The following is a 19,528-nucleotide window of genomic DNA, read 5'->3' as shown; positions in this document are numbered from 1 at the left end:
TCTTCTAAAAGCCGCTGATAAACTTGAAGAGACCTTCCAGGGCCTTAATGAGAATACCAAAAAAATGGAAAAGAACCAGTCAGAAATTATGCATACACTGTCTGAAATAAAGAATATACAGAAACTCAACTGTAGATCACTGTACCCCAAGAGTCAAACCAAAGATCTGGAATATGAGGAACAAAAAAACACCCAACCAGAGAGGCAGAAAGTAAGAAGAATCCAAAAGTGTGAGGATAGCGTAAGGAGCCTCTGGGATGGCTTTAAGCATACCAACACCCGAATTTTTGGGGTGCCAGAAGAAGAGAGAGAGCAAGATACTGAAAACCTATTTGAAGAAATAATGACAGAAAACTTCCCCCACCTGATGAAAGAAATAGACTTACAAGTACAGGAAGCGCACAGAACCCCAAACAAGAGGAATCCAAAGAGGACCACACCAAGACACATCATAATTAAAATGCCAAGGGCAAAAGACAAAGAGAGTATCTTGAAAGCAGCAAGATAAAAACAAGGGAGTACCCATACGACTGTCAGCTGATTTCTCAACAGAAACTATGCAGGCCAGATGGGAGTGGCAAGAAATATTCAAAGTGATGAATAGCAAGAACCTACAACCAAGACTACTCTACCCAGCAAAGCTATCATTCAGAATTGAAGGTCAGACGAAGAGCTTCACAGACAAGAAAAAGCTAAAGGAGTTCATCACCACCAAACCAGGATTACATGAAATGCTGAAGGGTATTCTTTAAGAAAAGGAAGAAGAAAAAAAAAAGGTAAAGGTAAAAATTATGAACAACAAAAAGTCATCAAATACATACCTACCAACAAGTGAATCTAAAAATCAAGTGAATAAAAAAATCTGAAGAACAGAATGGACTGGTGAATATAATAGAATCAGGGACATAGAAAGGGCGGCGACAGACAATTCTCAGGGGAAGGGGGTCTGAGGGGTGCAGGAAGAGAGTGGACAAAAATCTTACACCTATGGATGAAGACAGTGGCGGGGGGGTAAGGGTATGGGGTGGGGTGAGGAATCAGGTGGAGGGGAGCTATGGGGGGGGGAGGGGAAGAGGAACACCTGTAATAATCATCTGAACAATAAAGATTTATAAAAAACTAGAGGCCCAGTGCATGATCTAATCATGCATGTGTAGACTGTCTGTCCGCTGGTCGGGACCTGTGTGGCTGGCAGCTCCGAAGTCCCTGGGCCCCTAGGGCGAGGCGGGGCGGGGGCGTTGTCCTCCTGCGGCCAGAGCCCAGGCCAGCGTCTTGCCTTCACCTCCCGCCCAGGAAGGCTGGGGCCGCCGCCTCCTCTGCCTTCCGGCTCCCTCATGAGCCCTCCCTCAGCCGGCCTGGGCTGCTCGGAAACCCGCATCCTCTGCGGACACCACCACGTGCTCCTGCGGCCCAACTGCTGCCAGACTCCTCCCCTGGGAGCCGCGCCGCCCACCCGCCCGCCCGCCTGCGCCGCCTCGTCAGCCAGGGCCTCCAAACACCCGGCTCGCTGCCCCAGAGGCCCGTCTGTGCTGCAGCACAGCCATGGCACTGAGCTCGCGCCTCCGTTGGCAATGCAAGCTCAGCGTCCTGCCGGCCCAATCACCACCCCAGCCACCCCGAGTCCCGCCCCCTGCATCTGCCGCTGGCCCAATCGTGGGCGTAGCAGAGTGATGGTAATTTACATATTACCTTTTTATTAGGTAGGATAATAATAATAAAAAAAATTAAAAAAAACTATGAACAAATTCCAGTGCACACTGCACATATCTTATTTTGAAGTAAAAAAACAACACGGCAAAAACACCTGTATGTGGCCCGCAGGCCGTAGTTTGAGGACGCCTGGTGTAAGCATTGAAGTAGACAAATTTATTAGAAAAACTGGTTAGTTTTTCTCCTATTTATTATTCCTTATGTTTCTTTAAAAACTTTTTTTGCATGCTTGCTTTCTCCTCCACTTTATATTTAAATTGGAGGAAGAAAATTCGATTTTTTTCTTCCTAAAAGCCTCTGACTATACCTTAAAGCAGGGTCAGCAAACACTAGTCCAAAGCCATATTAGATTCAAATTAGACCTACCAACTGCTTCATAAATAAAGTTTTATTGGAGAAGTCATATCCAATGATCTTTTCTATAGAAACCTTCACACTGATATAGTTGAGCAACTGCCTTTGAAATCATCCAGCCACCAGAGCCTACACATTTATTCTCTGGCTCTCACAAAAGTTTGCTGACCTCTGCTTTAGATTAATGCCTTCCATGCAATAGACACAAATATTTGTTGAAAAACAGTTTTTCCTCTTCAAAGCAAAAATTGCCTCAATTCCAAATTAAACTAGATCTCCCCAAGGAAGAGCTTTCAAGTCAATGGACTCCTATACAATGGACTCCTCTTTTATATTCAGTAGAGTTAGATTTAAAAAATCTTCTTGTATCTGAGCCAGTGTCGCTCAGTGGTTGAGCATTGCGCTATGAACCAGCAGGTCATGGTTCCATTCTGGTCAGGGCACATTCCCAGGTTATTGGCTCGATCTCCAGTGTGGGGCTTGTAGGAGGCAGCTGATCAATGGTTCTCTCTCATCATTGATGTTTCTATCCCTCTTTCCTTCTCCCTTAGTTTCTGAAATCAATGAAAAAATTTTTTTTAAAAGAAAGCTTATTGTAAAAGAAAAATAAGGTGCTCGGTGAGAAAAAGGGTCACATTTTTTTAAATAAAATTTTTAAATATATTTTTTATATTGATTTTAGAGAGGAAGGGAGAGGGATAGAGAGGTAGAAACATCAATGATGAGAGAGACTCATTTGATAGGCTGCCTCCTGCATACCCCCTACTGGGTATCCAGCCTGAAACCCAGGCATGTATCCTTGACCGGAATCGAACACGGGGCCCTTCTGTCCACAAGCCAAGACTCTAACCACTGAGCAAAACAGGCTAGGGCAGGGCCACATTCTTGAATCAGGCCTTCATTGATCTGCTTCTGCTTCTGAGCCATGCATTGTGTTTAGGCTTAATTCTAGCTTCGGCTCTCTCTCTGGGTAGTTGGAGACCTTCTGGAAGTGAGTTGCAATCCTACACCACCTCTGACTCTGCAAAGAGTCAAAGATATTACCTGTGGTCTAGTTCACCTTCATCCAAATGTATGTTGTATAAATCCTTCCTGTGATCTTGCATTTGCTAGTGGGGCTGAGTTAATCCTCATCTGTGGTGCAGGCCACTTGAGAAGGTACCCGCAGGACTGACTGAATTTAATGCTACTTATTTGGTAAACATTTTGGATCTGGGAGCTGCTGTTAAAGTAAGTCTTAGTCATTCACTACTGAGAAGACTAAGACAGATCCAGGCTCTAGATATTTTCTGTACCTCGCAGATGTTTGTCTATGCATGGATGATCTTTCACATAATTCAGTTTTAATTCTGGATAACCCTTTCACTTCTATTGTCCTGGAGTGTGTACATTTCAGTGCATGTTTTCCTTTGGCCAGACGGTTTTCAGATTTTAATCGAGAAAGGATAAGGACTCTGAGTTCAGGAGAGGTTGGTGCCCAGTTATGCCTAGGGACAGTCTCTCATTGGTTGAGTTGACATACGGATCAGCAAAGCTCTTGTTCCCTGCTGCTTGATTAATCCTTGCTTTCATGTTGATTTCTAGTTCCACCTAAGGTCACCAGTGTTCCAACACCACCTAAGGTCTTCACGTCTGCTCCTACAACTCCAGCACCCACACTGAACCTGCAGACAGGTAAACTTACATGTTTCTGAGGCTAGAAGCCTTCTACTGAGTGGATGAAGACCACCAGAGTACCTGTTAAGGTGGAGTTGCCATCTATGCTAAAGGTTTTTCCCTGGGTTCCATAGGGCCTCGTGTGATCTGTGAAACCTTGTCCCATATTACATGCATCTTCAGAGTGAGGGGACCAATTTTTTAAAAAATTGGATTCTCAAAGGATTTAATCATTAGCTAAAAAGCCCAAGACTGGTGATATTGGACAACTAATAATATGTATTTGGTCCCGCTGGCATTGGTTTATGAGTAAAATCTAGGTTATTCCAGAGAAGAAGAGAAATCTGAGTGCTTTTCCTTTAGTCCTCTCTGAAGTTGGACCCTTCATACAAGGATAACAAGCCCACCACTAGTTTTACCTATAATATTTTATTGAAAGAACCATTTCTAATCATTGTACCATCAGGTCTATGGCTGCTTTCACATCGATAGAGTTGAACAACAGCCACTGAGACGATAGCCGCCAAGCCCTAACACTTTCATCTGGCCATTTACAGAAGGTTTGCTGACCTGTGCTTTAGATTAATGCCTTGCATGTAATAGACACTGACAAATATTTGTTGATTTATGTTTTTTGTACTTCATGGCAAAAATTGGCTTGATTCCAAATTAAACTCTCTCTCCAAAGAAGAGCTTTTAAACCATTGTCCTCCTCTGCAAATGTTCCATTTTTTTCTAGTTAGTAGAGTTGAGATTCAAGGAAGCTTCTCGTGGGATGCAAAGGTGCCTGGTGAGAAAAAAATACACATTGTTGGTCAGGCATTCATTGATGGCCTTTTGTGCCAGGCGCTGTGTTTGTGCTTAATTCCACTGCTACCTCTCTCTCTCTGGGTAGCTCTGAGACCTTCTGTAACTGCTTTGAAATGCTAGATCTGCTCTGTCATGGAAAGAGCCCTAGTTATTTCCTTTTTCATCTCTTAGTTGGAAAAGAATTATTGGTGGTCTAATTCACCTTTCAACCAAGTGTATAATGTATAAATGGTCCCTGTGATCTAGCATATACTTGTGGTGTGAGTTAATTTAGGGTGCAGGACTCCTGGGAGGGTATCCTCAGGACTGATTGAAATGAATGCTATTTTTTGGGTAAACATTCTGGTCCTGGAACCACTGTTTAAATCTTAGTCATTCACCAGAGAGAGGACAAAGTCATGTCCTGGCCCTGGACATTTTCCCCATCTCACCAATGTGTAGAAGGATATGTAAATCTGATACACATGGCTGGTGTCCTCCAAGTGCTTCAGTGTATAATCCGAGTAACCTTTTTCATATCTGAAGCTCCTGGAATCTATACTTTTCAATGCACCTGTTTCTTTTTTTTTAAAATAAATCTTTATTGTTCAGATTATTACAATTGTTTCTCCTTTCCCCCGCCCCATATCTCCCCTCCACCCAGTTCCCACCCTTCCCTCTGCCCTTACCTCCCCCCCTCGCTATCTTTATCCATAGGTGTATGATTTTGTCCAGTCTCTTCCCATACCCCCCTCACAGACACCCCTTTCCCCCTGCGAATTATCAATCCACTCCCATTCTGTGCCCCTGATTCTATAATGTTCACCAGTCTATTCTGTTCTTCAGATTTTTAATTCACTTGACTTTTAGATTCACTTGTTGATAGGTATGTATTTGTTGTTCATAATTTTTATCTTTACTTTTTTCTTCTTTTTCCTCCTTTTAAAGAATACCTTTAAGCATTTCATGTAATACTGGTTTGGTGGTGATGAATTCCTTTAGCTTTTTCTTATCTGTGAAACTCTTTATCTGACCTTCAATTCTGAATGATAACTTTGCTGGGTAGAGTAGTCTTGGTTGTAGGTTCTTGCTATTCATCACTTTAAATTTTTTTGCCACTCCCATCTGGCCTGCATAGTTTCTGTTGAGAAATCAGCTGATAATCGTATGGGTGCTCCCTTGTAAGTAACTAACTGTTTTTCTCTTGCTGCTTATAAGATTCTCTCTTTGTCTTTTGCCCTTGGCATTTTAATTATGATGTGTCTTGGTGTGGTCCTCTTTGGATTCCTCTTGTTTGGGGTTCTGTGCGCTTCCTGTACTTGTAAGTCTATTTCTTTTACCAGGTGGGGGAAGTTTTCTGTCATTATTTCTTCAAATAGGTTTTCAGCGTCTTGCTCTCTCTCTTCTTCTGGCACCCCAAAAATTCAGATGCTGGTACGCTTGAAGTTGTCCCAGAGGCTTCTTACACTATCTTCTACTTTCTGAATTCTCTTCTCTTCTTGCTTTTCTGGAGGCGTGTCCTTTGCCTCTTTGTATTCCAAATCTTTGACTTGATTCTTGCGTTCCTCTAGTCTGCTGCTGGGTCTCTGTATAATATTTTTTATTTCAGTCAGTGTATGTTTCATTTCTAGTTAGACCTTTTTCATATCCTCGAGGGTCTCATTAAATTTATCGGCCTTTTCCATGAAATTCTTGAAAAACTTATAACCGTGGTTTTGAACTCTCTGTCCAGTCGTTTGTTCTCCTCCATTTCTTTTGTTTGGGATCTGTTGGTTCAATGGGTCAGCCTCCCAGTTACCTGAGGTGGACGCTCTTGGTGCACCCCTTTTTAGACTATGTGTACAGCCTTGTTGTAGTTAAGTCTTAATTGTTGTTGGTGTCACTGGGAGGAATTGACCTCCAGGCCAATTGGCTGTGAGGACCCGCTGTGTCTATAAAGGAAGAATTGCTGTGCTGGAGACACGTTTATGGGCCGGGACTTGTTCCAGTAGGGCTTTGGCGCTCACTGAGTCTGCCTCTTGAATGTGTCCCTTATGTGAGTGGTTGAAATCTGGTGTCGTCTCACACCAACCACTAGATGCCCTCGTTTCTGGATCTCCAATGGGGTGCAGGTCAGCTACTGTCTGAGGCCACTCAGCAGGAGTTACAGCAAAAACTGCAGTTTTCTCCTCTTAGCTTGGGTGGTTTTGGAGCAGTCTGACTGGAGCTGCAGTTTATTTGGTTAAGCTGCCACAGGGCAGGCCATTTATATGCAAAAGCTGCTGTTTGGAGCCTGGGCGGGTTTGTAGAATGTGCAGGGCGGGTCTCAGGGCGGGTCGGGTCTCAGGGTGGGGTGGGGTCTCAGGGCATCACTAGGCTAGGGCGTGGCAAACAACAATGGCTGCTAGTCTGCTTTTTCTGCCTTTTCTGCCTTTCCGCGTTTCCAAGTCCCTGCGTCCCGTACTCCAGCGCAGTAAACACTGATTGCTGGGCGCACCTCAGCAAGAAAGTCACTCTCACTTTCCGACACGATGGCTGAGAGTCCAGCTTCTCCCCGTAGGCGTCTGGGTCCCCCGAGCATCCCCAGAAACTGGATTTCAGAGTGATCGGGAGCTTATTTCCCTTCGGGTTGGAAAAAAAGCCGCGCGCCCCGTTGCCCGCCACCAGCCCGATTCACGCATTTCCGTACCTCAGCCCTTCCGCGTTTGTTCTTTCTTTTTCATTCTTAGTTGTAAATTTACCATTCAGCCAGCTTTCCCGTGGTTCTGGGTGGTAGACGCTTTGTCTTTTAGTTGTATTTTTGAAATTGTTGTGCGTGGCGCAGTTTAGTTGTTTAACTTTGCCGCCATCTTGGTTCCTCCTCCTTGCACCTGTTTCTTTTTTAAAAGCTGGTCCTCAATTCCAGCCCTTTCAGATTCTAGTAGACCAGGGGTCCTCAAACTTTTTAAACAGGGGCCAGTTCACTGTCCCTTAGACCATTGGAGGGCCGGACTATAGTTTAAAAGAAAACTATGAACAAATTCCTATGCACACTGCATATATCTTATTTTGAAAAAAACAAAAACAAAAACAAAACAGCAAAAACACCCGCATGTGGCCCTGGGCTGTAGTTTGAGGATATCTGTAGTAGACTAAGGACAGGGACTCTGAGCTCAGGGGAGATTAGTGCCCAATTTTGCAGGGGACAGTCTCTCATTGGATGTTTGTGTGTGCAGGCCCAGCACAAAGCTCTCATTCTCTGCTGCTTGATTAATGCTTGCTTTCATGTTGATTTCTAGTGCCACCTAAGGTCACCATGGGCACAGCATCACCTATTGTCTCCATGTCTGCTTCTACAAAGCAAGCAGGAGGTCAGCAGAAATTCAAGACAGGTAAACTGATGTGTTTTCCAGTCCTGGGCCCTCTAATGAGAGGATGTAGACTGCTGAGGGCATGTGCTAAGGCAGAGTTATAATCTAGGGTATCAATTCTTTCTTGGTTTCTTTTAAAAAAATATTTTATTGATTTTTTTACAGAGAGGAAGGGAGAGGGACAGAGAGTCAGAAACATTGATGAGAGAGAAACATCAATCAGCTGCCTCTTGCACACCCCTGCTGGGGATGTGCCCACAACCAAGGTACATGCCCTTGACCAGTACTGAACCTGGGACCCTTCAGTCCGCAGGTCGACACTCTGTCTACTGAGCCAAACTGGTCAGGGCTCTCTCTCTCTTTTTTTTTTTTAATTTAAATATGTTTTTTTAATTGATTTCAGAGAGGAAGGGAGAGGAAGAGAGAAACATCCATGATGAGAGAGAATTATTGATCAGCTGCCTCCTGCACATCCCACACTGGGGACCATGCCCACAACCTGGGCATGTGCCCTGACTGGGAATTGAACCATGACCTCCTGGTTCATAGGTCAATACTCAACCACTGAGTCATGCCAGCTGGTCTATTTCTTGGTTTCTAAACATGGACTTCACAGTATCTTTGAATCTCTTTTCCATATATGTATATTGCATTTTTTTTTTGTACCTGTAAGTACTTTTAGAGTGAGGGAACCTATTTTTTTTTTTTTTTAACAATGAGATTCTCAAAGGGATTTTTTTATCCCAAAATCTCAGATATCTTGGACATCTAATGCAGATGGTGAGGATTTGGCCTAGTGGAGCACAGGTTTATGAGGAAAGTCTAGGTTATGCCAGGAAGTAGGGATAGGCTAATGAGAGTCTGTCCTCATGTTCTAGACATTTTCCCCACCTCACGCATGTTTATGAAGATACATACATCTGATATACATGGCTGGTCTTCAGAGTGCTTCAGTGTAAATTACAGGGTTCTTTTTTCACCTGTGAAACCCCTGGAAGTACACTTTCTCATACAGCTGATTTCGTTTTTCCAGTGTGACTTCAAGCCCTCCCCTGTCAGAGTGTATTTGAGCAAGGACAGGAACTCTGAGCTCAGGGGAGATTAGTGCCCAATTCTGGAGGAGGACATAGTCTCTCATTGGTTTTATTGATGTTCTTGCCCAGCATAAAGCTCTTGTTTTTTTCCCCTTCTGGATTTATACTTGCTTTCATGTGGATTTCTAGCTGGACCTGAGCTCACCAGGGTCCCAAGATCACCTGGGGTCTCCACCTCTGCTATAGCACTAGTTCACCTGCAGAATATCCCAAGAAAGATAGTGATATGTTTTTGAGCCCAGAGGCCATCCAATGAGAGGAGGTAGACCACCCAGGCTATTATCATAAGGTGGAAGTATAATCTAGGATTAATGTTCTTCCCTGGGTTAGAAATGTGAGCTTCATAGTAGCTGACAATCCTCATTCCAGATTTCTTGGTTTCTTTGTAACTGTAAGTATTTTCAGAGTGAAGAGAACCCATAGTTTCTTTTAAATCAGATTCTCCAGGGGAATAATTATTAGCCCCCCAAACCCCCAGACCATTTCTCTTTGACCTCTATTGAGAATGGTGTGAACTTGGCTCAGGTGAGCACAGGTCCACAAGGAGCTTGCAGTGGAGATCCTTTATCCACTGTGAAGTCAGAGCCTCATCTGGAAGGTAAGGCTTCATCAAGGTGATCATTTCCTGTCTCCTGTGTGACAGGATTCATTCTAAGTTTTTTCTCTCTAAATTTATAAATTTTAATTTACTTATTATTTTAAATTACAATTGATATATAATATATTAGTTTTAGGTGTACAACCCCATGATTAGATATTTATATAAGTAACAAAGTGATTGCCATGATAAATTGAGAATCCATGTGACACCATATGTAGTTATTATAATATTACTGACTATATTCCTTGTGCTGTTGTTTATATCCCCCTGACTATTTATGAAGCTGCCAATTTGTACTTCTAAATCCCTTGACCTTTTTCACCCATGCCCCTAACCCATTTCCCATCTGCTAAGTTCTTTAGAAGTATTATATTACTTGATTCTCATGACAGCCCTACCCATTGTAGGTGTGATTCAATTCTCTTTAATATTTGTCGGATCCTAGGCACAGAGTCTAATTTCATTGTTGAAAGGCATATGGGTAGAAAGTGGTTGAGTCAGGATTCAGTCTCCATTAGTTTGAATTTGGAACTGTGGTTATAACTACTCGATGGTGTTTCTACCATGATGCCCTGAAGTTATATTAGGATGAATATGTCCTGATCTGAAAAAGCCCTTTATATAATACCCTGTCTTTATATGTCATTCAGTGTCAGTTTTGCTTCTAGAATTCTTTACTTTAGTATTCAGCATAAAAATTGAAATAAAAATGCTGTTTATACTGATGACAAAGTTAATATCTGATTTAAGGATTTTAGAATTCAGGCTACATGCCTCACACTTCCAAGTTTCTGATAGTGAAGAGTTTAAATGCAATACAAATGGAGAATAATTTGATGTATGGGTGGGGAAATAGCTTGGCCTCCTGAGGACAAGTTCAGGTTCAAACCTTCTATTTTTAAGATTAAAAATATAACACTTAGTGAAGATTCTCAAAGCTTTTCAAACTTTTTGACTCCTTGAGGTGATCTGGATTTTGAAGAGTAACAGAAATGTCTCAACCTCTTAGCCAGAGAAATCTGATGGAACATTGATTTTCCTTAACTCTCATTGAGCCTTGTATATATTTAACCAGGAACAATCTGAAGCATTTGGGTGATGAGTTGAGTTTGGAGGAGAAGGCTTTAGGCTAGAACTCAGATTTTAGAGCCATAAAAGTATATAAGAAAAATAGCTTTGTTCCAGGCAGCTGAGCATATTAGAGAATCTGTTGACTTTCTTAATATTGATTTAGCTTCTTTATACTTAGTTTGACACAGTGTATGCCTGTAAAAGTGTGAGGATTAGTGAACTTGGTTTAGTGAACATATATGTTTTTTACTTCATTTAAAAAAGAGATTCAGAAGAAAAGATCTGTGTGACTTCCTGAGAAATATTAATTGGTTATTAATTAATTGAGCTTATCTTTATCCTTATAGTTTCCTAAGGAGTGTGAGTCTAGGGTTGAGCTTTACAGTACAGGAAGGAGGTGAGCACTGGAGCTAATTCAATTCAGAGACATTTACCTTTACCTCCACTTCCTGTCTGTCCTTTGCACATGCTCGTTTTCTAAAATATGTAAATCCGCAGGCCTTGTTTTATGAACATAAAAATGTCCTTTGTATGGATTAAAGCTTAATCGGGTGTCTTACATAAGATGCACTGTCATAGGCATTAAGCATTTAGAGATATCTTAAGAGTATGAAAAGTTTGAAATAATTCTGTCTATAGATAACTATCTAAAACATTATCTATATCAGATTTACTCCTGATAATAAAATACCTATATAGAAGTGCAATGCGTCAATGTTATCTTTGAATAAATTTCTAAGAAAGAGTTGAAGGTAATTCCCAATTTTAGGTTTGTTGCCTATTTTTGTTGGGGCTGGAGATTTTTCTCTACAAATAGGACATAGCTCTTTCATCCTTTTTATTTCAGAAACCACTTCATCTTCTCCAGTGCAGACAACAGAAACCCAGCCTCCCACACCACCGGAAACAAGTACGACCAGCTCATTGTTGAACTCTTCTTGCCCAACAGGTAACTGCATTTTCTTTCCTGAAGACCTGCATTCACAATTTGGAAGTCATTGGCATGTAGTTAAGAGCACATATTGTGACATGAGTGCTGATACTAGCCCCTCTAATCTGCTATGTGACTGAAACAAATGTCTTACCCTCTCTGAATCTGTTTTCATCATTTCTAAAATGGATGGAACATCACTGATCATGCAGAATCCTTGTGAGGATTAAATGAGATGAAGAGCTTGGGACATACGTATAGGGGGATAAGTGATAGATACAATAGCAACTATGACTATTACTTAGATGTCCAGAGTACATACAGGTGGCACTTTTAACCTGATTCCAAGAATGGCCTCTGTGCTGCTAAAATTATAGGTAAAACTTTATATATAATGCAATTTTTGGCCCATAAAGAAGGAAAAAGGGTCTAGGACAAAATTGTTAAGAATCACATCTTATAGGACAGATTAATAAATGCTAACAATTTGGTTTAATTCTTGCAATGCCTGCTGCATTTGGCCATAGATATATTTTTTAGCCATATTTTTTATTCATTGTTTCATTTATAGTCAGGAAGCAATGTGAATATATTTCATGTTAGTAGCAAAAATTCAATATTTTTTATAATTCTAACCAATTCTTTTTGTTGAACAGATGGGAATAGCACCGTGACCCAGCCTTCAGATTGCGGTTGGCAATACAATGAAACCGTAAGCAAGTTCCTTACTATTTTATTAGCCATATTCACTTGTTTGTCTCTCTGGAAGCGAGTTATATTTACAGATTACTTCTGTAAGGCTACCCCACAGATTGATTCTTTCAGGTTAAGAGAGAAAGAAGAGAAGAATTTGTTTCTTAAATAGGGATCCTTTGATTAATTGGTAAAGTTCATATGGATACAGGTAGACCAGCTTGTTAGAGATACCTGATAAGTGAAGTTTTACTCACACACATTCACACAACACTCACACACTACAGACTTTCTCCTGGCCAAAAATTTGAACAAAAAAGAATGAACTAATTCAAGGAGAGTGAGTTAACATAACATTCCCAGGAAGACTTCAGTTAGCATTAGGGGAATAACATGCTTTGAGTCACTATGGTGGCATGGAGGCTGTTCCAAACAAAAATATTATTAAGTGGAAGTATGCTTGCTTTGACATATGCCCCCCAATATTTTTTTTTCAACCTGAATGCCTTCCATATAGAAATTTTGAGGCCAATGCTGAGATTTCCTCTACCTGAACCTCCCCATAGGATGACTTATTTTTATTAATTTTTGAAATATATTTTTATTGATTTCAGAGACAAAGGGAGAGGGAGAGAAAGTTAGAAACATCAATGATGAGAATCATTGTAAGTCTGCTTCCTGCATGTCCCCCTTGGGAATCAAGCCCACAACCTGGGCATGTGCCCTTCCTGGGAATGGAACCGTGACCTCCTCGTTCATAGGTTGATGCTCAACTACTGACCCATGCCGGGTGGGCAGGATGACTTATTAAGGTGTTAATGTCTCAAACAACTTTGTGATTTTGAAAAATGTCCTTCTGCTTTCCCACAGTGATTTTGAGACAAGTATAAGGGTCATCCCTAGTCTCATGATGCTCATAAAAGTCTTTCCTTTGCAAATAAGTTATGCTAAACTATCAATAGGACCTTATTCTTTTGACTCTCTAATAGAAACCACCTTCTTTATACATTTAAATAACTCTTAGAAGCAACTATCAAAAGAGTTTGAGCTATGAGAACAATCCCCTTCCAAATGGTGAGAAATGACAACCCAGCTGTAATAAAAGAAATTCAAGCTCAGGCAAAGTGGGATTATTTAGAGTCAAATGACTTTATGTTGTATATCTTAGTGACAGTTCGAATACCACATAGGCATAACATGAAAAATGTTAACAACTTATATGCCTAGACTCTGATCTGATAGATGTGGGCCGAATTTGTATATACCTCCTAAATATCAGAACTGCCACTATGGAAATGATTGCTATTTGGCCACACTTGTACTGAATTAAAAACACACACTTTCTGAATGGTGACCTTGTTTTTTATCTCAGCTACCTGTAGGACAGTTTTGTTTAGCAGCAAGTAGAAGCAATTTGGATGCAAGTTCATAGCAGGTTGTAGCGGAATCATGGACTTTTTGTGCCTTATTTCTGAGGATGTCAGCATGTCTGCCTGGTATCTTGAAAACATGCAACATGTATTTTGACCCAATAAGTAAACTTTTAGGACATATATTAAGGAGAAAATTAAACAAATACATGAAGTTATATGAGAAAAGATGTTCATTGCTGCTATTTATGATCATGAAAATGTTATAAAACAACCTCAATCCTCAACAGTAAGGGATTAAGTACTTTATTAAGCTCACCTACATATTGCTATTAAGAATGTCTCTTGTGTTAACTGACTGAACAATAATTCAATAGAGCATCCCAGAAAAAAACAAAAAAGAAAACCCCTTGGGCTTCTTCTTTGGAGTTTTACTTGGGCTCTCAGTATTGCCAAAGGCCCCGACTCATTTTCTGTCTTCTTTCAGAGCCCTCACATTCTATGCACAGTTCTTCATCTATAGACGCTTAAAAACACCCTGGGGTTCAGTGTTGTGTTTGGGAATTATTTTACCAAGGCCTTTTGAACAGTAGTGTCCCAATGAAGTGCTAAATATTATTTCTGTAAGAATGAGTTTTTTTCTTTTTTTAAAACAGTAATACCTTTCAGAAAAAAAATTTCAATTGATACTTAGAGAGACACACACAGAGAGAAACATCAATCCGTTGTTCTACTCATTTATACATTCATTGTTTGCTTGTATGTGCCCTGACTGGCAACTGAACCCACAACCTTGGTGTATCAGGACAATGCTCTAACCAACTGGGCCACCAGCCAGGGCCAAAGACCCTATTAAATCAAATAGGCACAGAAACACAGGTTCAGAGAAGCTAAATAATTTGTTGAGGGTCCCACTGAGTAAGTGCTAGGTAAAAGAGTCAGGATGCGGACTCCAGAGATTAAACTTTCATGTCATGCAGCAAGCGGCTAAATCCTTCTCACTCATCTTGCACTTGTTTTCTGTTAAAATATCTACCCTGTTGGATCTTTTTAGTATTAGAGCTAAGCTATGAAAAGGGGCCTGGCATGATGCCTGGCATGTTTTATACTTATTCTAGGAGTGGGATCCTTATGAACTGCACCAGGAGATTTAAGCAAAATTTGCATTTCCACCCAATTGCACATTTTAAGTTCATTGATAATCAGGGCATGTCTGGGAGCAGCTGCTCTTAGGCCCATTTATAATGAGATAGATAGAATTTTGGATTATGTTTAAAAACATAAGGACTGTATCAAAGACCAAATTCAATAATTGAGCACATTCAGATAGCATCAACAAGTGAACTTATATATGAACAAAAATTGTTTTATTTAATATAAGGGGATGTAGCTTATTGAATTTTTTTAAAAAAAATATGGGTAATTTACATATAATAAATAGCAGCCTTTGAACTGTACACTCTCATCTTTGACAAACACATACACCCATAAAAATCTCACTCCAAGCATATATAAAAATATTTCCACATCTCCAAATACATATTGAATTTCAGATTGTCTGAGAATTTCACCATGGTTACATCCTCAGGAGATCATTTGGTTTTGCCCCTCAAGATCTAGAAAAAGACAAGAGCCAATGAATATGTTGTTTTAAGAAATGTTTTCTGCCCATAATTCTAACAAGATGCTTTTTCAATCTGTTGATATTTCCATAGCACACAATCTTGAAACAAAATACACAGTGGAACACCAGTAAGTTGTACATTGGACTCTCCATTGCTGCCATGACATTGCTCACCATTTTGGCTGCCATACTTACCAAAAGTAAGTCGTTTGACCATTGTGCCTGAGGGAACAAAGTGAGGGCTCTGGAGCCAAACTACCTGGGTCCAAGGAGCTTCACACACCATGTACTTTTGACTTCACATAACGCCCCTGTTTCATAACCTTGTTCCTTTTGTTTCTTAAAAATATTGGCCTGTAAAGAGAAAAGGAAATTTAAGTTCTCCATAGGAGAAATAAAACACTAAGAAATAAGAGTTTGTTGGGTGGAGTTGGGATTTGGAAGGCAACAAACCACTGTACTAAGCAGATTTGTTCACTCTTCCTTCTCCCTTTCCCTCGAGTCCCTGTTTTTGCTCCCATGAAGGATAATATTCTTGTGAGTCTTACAACATTCACTTAGCTAAAGAGGCAAATGAGACATTGGAGGGGAAACAGATTTCAGGCCAAGGCTAGAATAACGGGTTTCAAAAGCTAGCCATGCCAGCCTCCATGAAAGAACCACGACCATCCATTTTTAAAAATGAAATATGATTATTAATAATTGTATTAAAGTAAGTTTGGGCATGTGTGTGAATACACTAAACCATTAATAAACATGAGATAGTTTGCATACTGAGGCTTCTTTGGGTCCTACAGAGTCAAAGGAGTTACCTGAAATTATAGGGAAGAGTATAATTTTGTTTTCCTTTTTTAAAAACCATTCTTCTAAATTTAATTCTTTCAGCACGGTCTCTGTTCAGACTTTGTTTATTTTAGAGTCATTGCAGCCCTGGTGGTGTGACTCGATTGGCTGGAGCATTGTTTTGTACACAAAAGGGTTTCGGTTCCTGGTCAGGGCACAGACATAGGTTTCAGGTTCTATTTCTGGTCAGGGCGTGTTTGGGAGGCAACCTATTGATTTTTTCTCTCTCAAATCAATTTTTCTCTCTTTCTTTCTCTCTTTGTCTTTAAAATCAATAAGAAAATCCCAATATATCCTCAGCTAGGGATTTAAAAAACCAAGTTATAGCAGAAATAATGTACATGTTTTGGAAAGTTCTCATGAATTCTTTGGCTAACATGTTTTATTTTCTCTTCAATTCCTTCCCAATTTAGAATATTTATGTGGGAAAAGAAAGGTGTTACAAATAAGGTAAGCTTGAAAGGTTTGTGTCAATGGTTTTTGATGTTCCTACTCTAATAAAAATGAAGAAAAAATTATCTCTGTTCCTCTCCCCTTTTTCCTGAACTCTCCATTTTACACCCTGGATCCTAAAAATTCTAGTTCATTGAGTGCCTCCATCACTGTCCATACCTTCCAGTGATATTTTTTGCTTTCTATATTTCCTTGAAACTACTACAGAAATAGCCCCCCAACCCTAAGCTCTCAGAGCAAGAGAACTAAATCACAATAGTGTTTGATGAAATTACGTTTGGATGAGTTGTTTGGTTTGTTCCTGATTTCATTTGGTGTTTTGTTTACTGAAAGCCTATTCTATTCCAAAGAGATGAACAAAACAGACAAAACATATAAGCATATCAACAGGGTCCTTTTAGTGCTTCCAGGCAAATAGCATGGGGGGTGTAGACCAGGGTAGTGGGCTGTGTGAGTGGGCCTGATGGAGTAGGAGGCCGCTGGCAAAGATCTGGAGGAAGACAACTCCAGGCTGAAGCAGAGCAAAAGCACAGTCCCCCATCCCCTGTTGTTCCGCACCCAGCATGCTCTGCTGCTTTACATTGCATATCAGGCCTCATAGGCATTTGATGTACAATTTTTATAAATCCAACCTATTGTTCAGTTAAAGTTTAAATCTCCTTTACTTTCACCCACCATCTGTGGTCATTTAAATGAACATCTGTAATAATATGAAACCACTACATACCACCGATCCCAAGTAGACTGCTTCTTTTACTCAACAGGTAAAAGACTCAATCTTAGGTCTTTTGTAGTCCAGAATCCAAAATGTAGAAGATTTGACTATCTGCTTCCAACAATGGAAGGAAAAAAAATACTCCTTACAGGCAGAAAAGCACGATTTCTGTCCTTTCACTGTCAAGTTTTTCTTTACATCCACCTCTTATCAGTTAATTATAAAGGAAAATGTTTATTGTAGAAAATATTGTAAAATATTAAAAGGAAAGGGAAAATAAAAGAAAGAGAGCATTTTTGATGACACCTTTGGGGCAGCTATTTCACACTGACTCAATTTTGAGCTGTTGACACCTTAACTGGTTCTCACATGTATGCCTGGTTCCTTTAATGATCTGAGTTGAGTGAAGACTCTACATTTCATATCATTTCTGGGAATAAAAACCATCACCGTGGACAAATTATAAAACAGCAGCTATATCAAAACTCTACACATAACCTTTTTATACATTTGGTGTGTGAATGTATGAAAGTCATCTACTTATGGCTTTGACATTCTGACCATAAATACACAATAAGATTTTTGACACCATGATCCAGTACACACTTAAGTGAAACACTATTTTACTACATCAATGCACTCTGCTGTTTTGTATTCTCTGTTCATCTTAAATAAAAGAAGTAGACCACTTCCCGTATTTAATAACTCTATTTTAAAGGGCATAATTCACAGTTGGAGAAACACTAGCCAAAATGGTGACACCTGTGGGATAGGCATTATCTCACAGCCAGCTTTGTGAATATACATCTTGATTTAGTACTTCCATTTGATGTCTGATAACTGTTAGATTTAAAATATATATATTTATTTCAGAAAGGAGAGACAGAGAGAAAGAAACATCAATGTTGAAAGAGAATCATAGATTGGCTGCCTCCTGCATGCCCCACACTGGGGATTGAGCCTGCAGCCTGGCATGTGCCCTGACCTGGAATCAAACCATGACCTCCTGGTTCATAGGTCAACACTCAAACACTGAACACCGGGTGGACCTGTCTTAGATTTTTTATTTATGTATTCTAGTACATGAATCTCTTGAAGGAGAATAGTCTGAATATATCTTAGGTTGTTGTTTTTTTTTCAACCTTGCTTATTAAACAAACTTTCCCACAACTTAATATTTACAACTCTGGAATCTCCTAGTCATTTAATATGTTGGGTGAATGGGGCTCTGTTATTGCAAATAGAAAAACAATGCTTCTCATTATTTAAAAATGATCTGATTTTCACTTACTCATGTTATTCTTTTTGTAGCAAAGAACCTGTGACCAGAACGTTGCAAAATGGAACTGCAGTGCACTACCAAGCACAGGAAAATATTTACTTTGAGAATAATCTTTACAATGTGCAGTAAGACCCAGCAGTTCTCCAAGGCTTTAGGCCCTTGACTGCAGAAGGCAATGACCAGATCTCACCATGTCAGTCCTTTTAAGCTCTAGGATGATTTTTCTGTCCATATTTCTTGGCATTCCAGTCTGTCTGTGATGTTGGTTAGAGTGTCTTTAGCTCACACTGTGTAGTCAACCTCATTGGTAATTAGTCTTAATTTTCTATATTAAAATTGGCTCAATCTTTCTGGTCATAGCAGAGCCCTCTCTTAAATATGAACTGAACACTTTAGAATTGTATATTCTGTTTAGACCCTATGAATCCTGTATCCATCAAGAATTCTCATTGGGTAGACATGAAATGAACCAATACCTTGGTCACTAAAGCTGTCACAAATAGGGGAATAGGACTTAAAATCAGAAAATTCGATTTGGTACTTAAATTACTTCACTTGGAAGCATTTCATGATTAACTCCTTTTTTTTTTTAAATCTTGCAATCAAAATATTACATTTCTTAAGTTTCCCCAAAGGTTTCAAATTATGGAGGAATACAGATTTTTATTTCTTTCATGGGGAAATAAAGTCAGTGTGATTTCACCACTAGATCTGTTTTTTTCATGGCTCTGAAAATATGAGGTTTTAAGTGCTTTCCTTGGTACCAGGATGGGGCTTTTAAAAGAAGAAGCGAGGATGGTGAGTGGAGCAAGAAATAGGTGAAGAAAATCAATGGCCATGTGATTTAACACATGTATGCTACTTCTGCTACATCTGTGCCCTGGATAGACAACCATCAGGGATTCTGAACTAACTTTTAGAATGATGCAGTACAGAGATAAATAAAAGGGCAAAAGAAAGGGGGAGGTTAAGCAGCACAATTCACCATAGCTAAGATTTGGAAACAGCCTAAA

At 40.0% G+C, this 19,528-nt stretch overlaps 1 protein-coding gene across 3 annotated transcripts in view; it reads left to right on the top strand.

Moving 5' to 3' along the window:
• Positions 1–19,217, top strand: part of LOC307100291 (hepatitis A virus cellular receptor 1-like) — a 33,863-nt gene extending 14,646 nt beyond the window's left edge. For all 3 annotated transcript variants that reach the window (XM_079772675.1, XM_079772676.1, XM_079772674.1), the window contains exons 5-11: positions 3,649–3,738; positions 7,767–7,859; positions 11,452–11,553; positions 12,192–12,247; positions 15,314–15,422; positions 16,479–16,515; positions 18,545–19,217. In XM_079772675.1, coding sequence (XP_079628801.1) covers positions 3,649–3,738; positions 7,767–7,859; positions 11,452–11,553; positions 12,192–12,247; positions 15,314–15,422; positions 16,479–16,515; positions 18,545–18,644 — 587 coding nt within the window. In that variant the 3' untranslated portion in view covers positions 18,645–19,217. The remainder of the gene's footprint in view (positions 1–3,648; positions 3,739–7,766; positions 7,860–11,451; positions 11,554–12,191; positions 12,248–15,313; positions 15,423–16,478; positions 16,516–18,544) is intronic.
• The last annotated feature ends 311 nt before the right edge of the window (positions 19,218–19,528 follow it).

This window comes from Cnephaeus nilssonii, assembly GCF_951640355.1.
Source record: "Cnephaeus nilssonii genome assembly, chromosome: 5".
Classification (NCBI taxonomy): domain Eukaryota; kingdom Metazoa; phylum Chordata; class Mammalia; order Chiroptera; family Vespertilionidae; genus Cnephaeus; species Cnephaeus nilssonii.
Note: the sequence above shows the minus strand (reverse complement) of the source record. Positions and strands in the feature narration are given on the sequence as shown.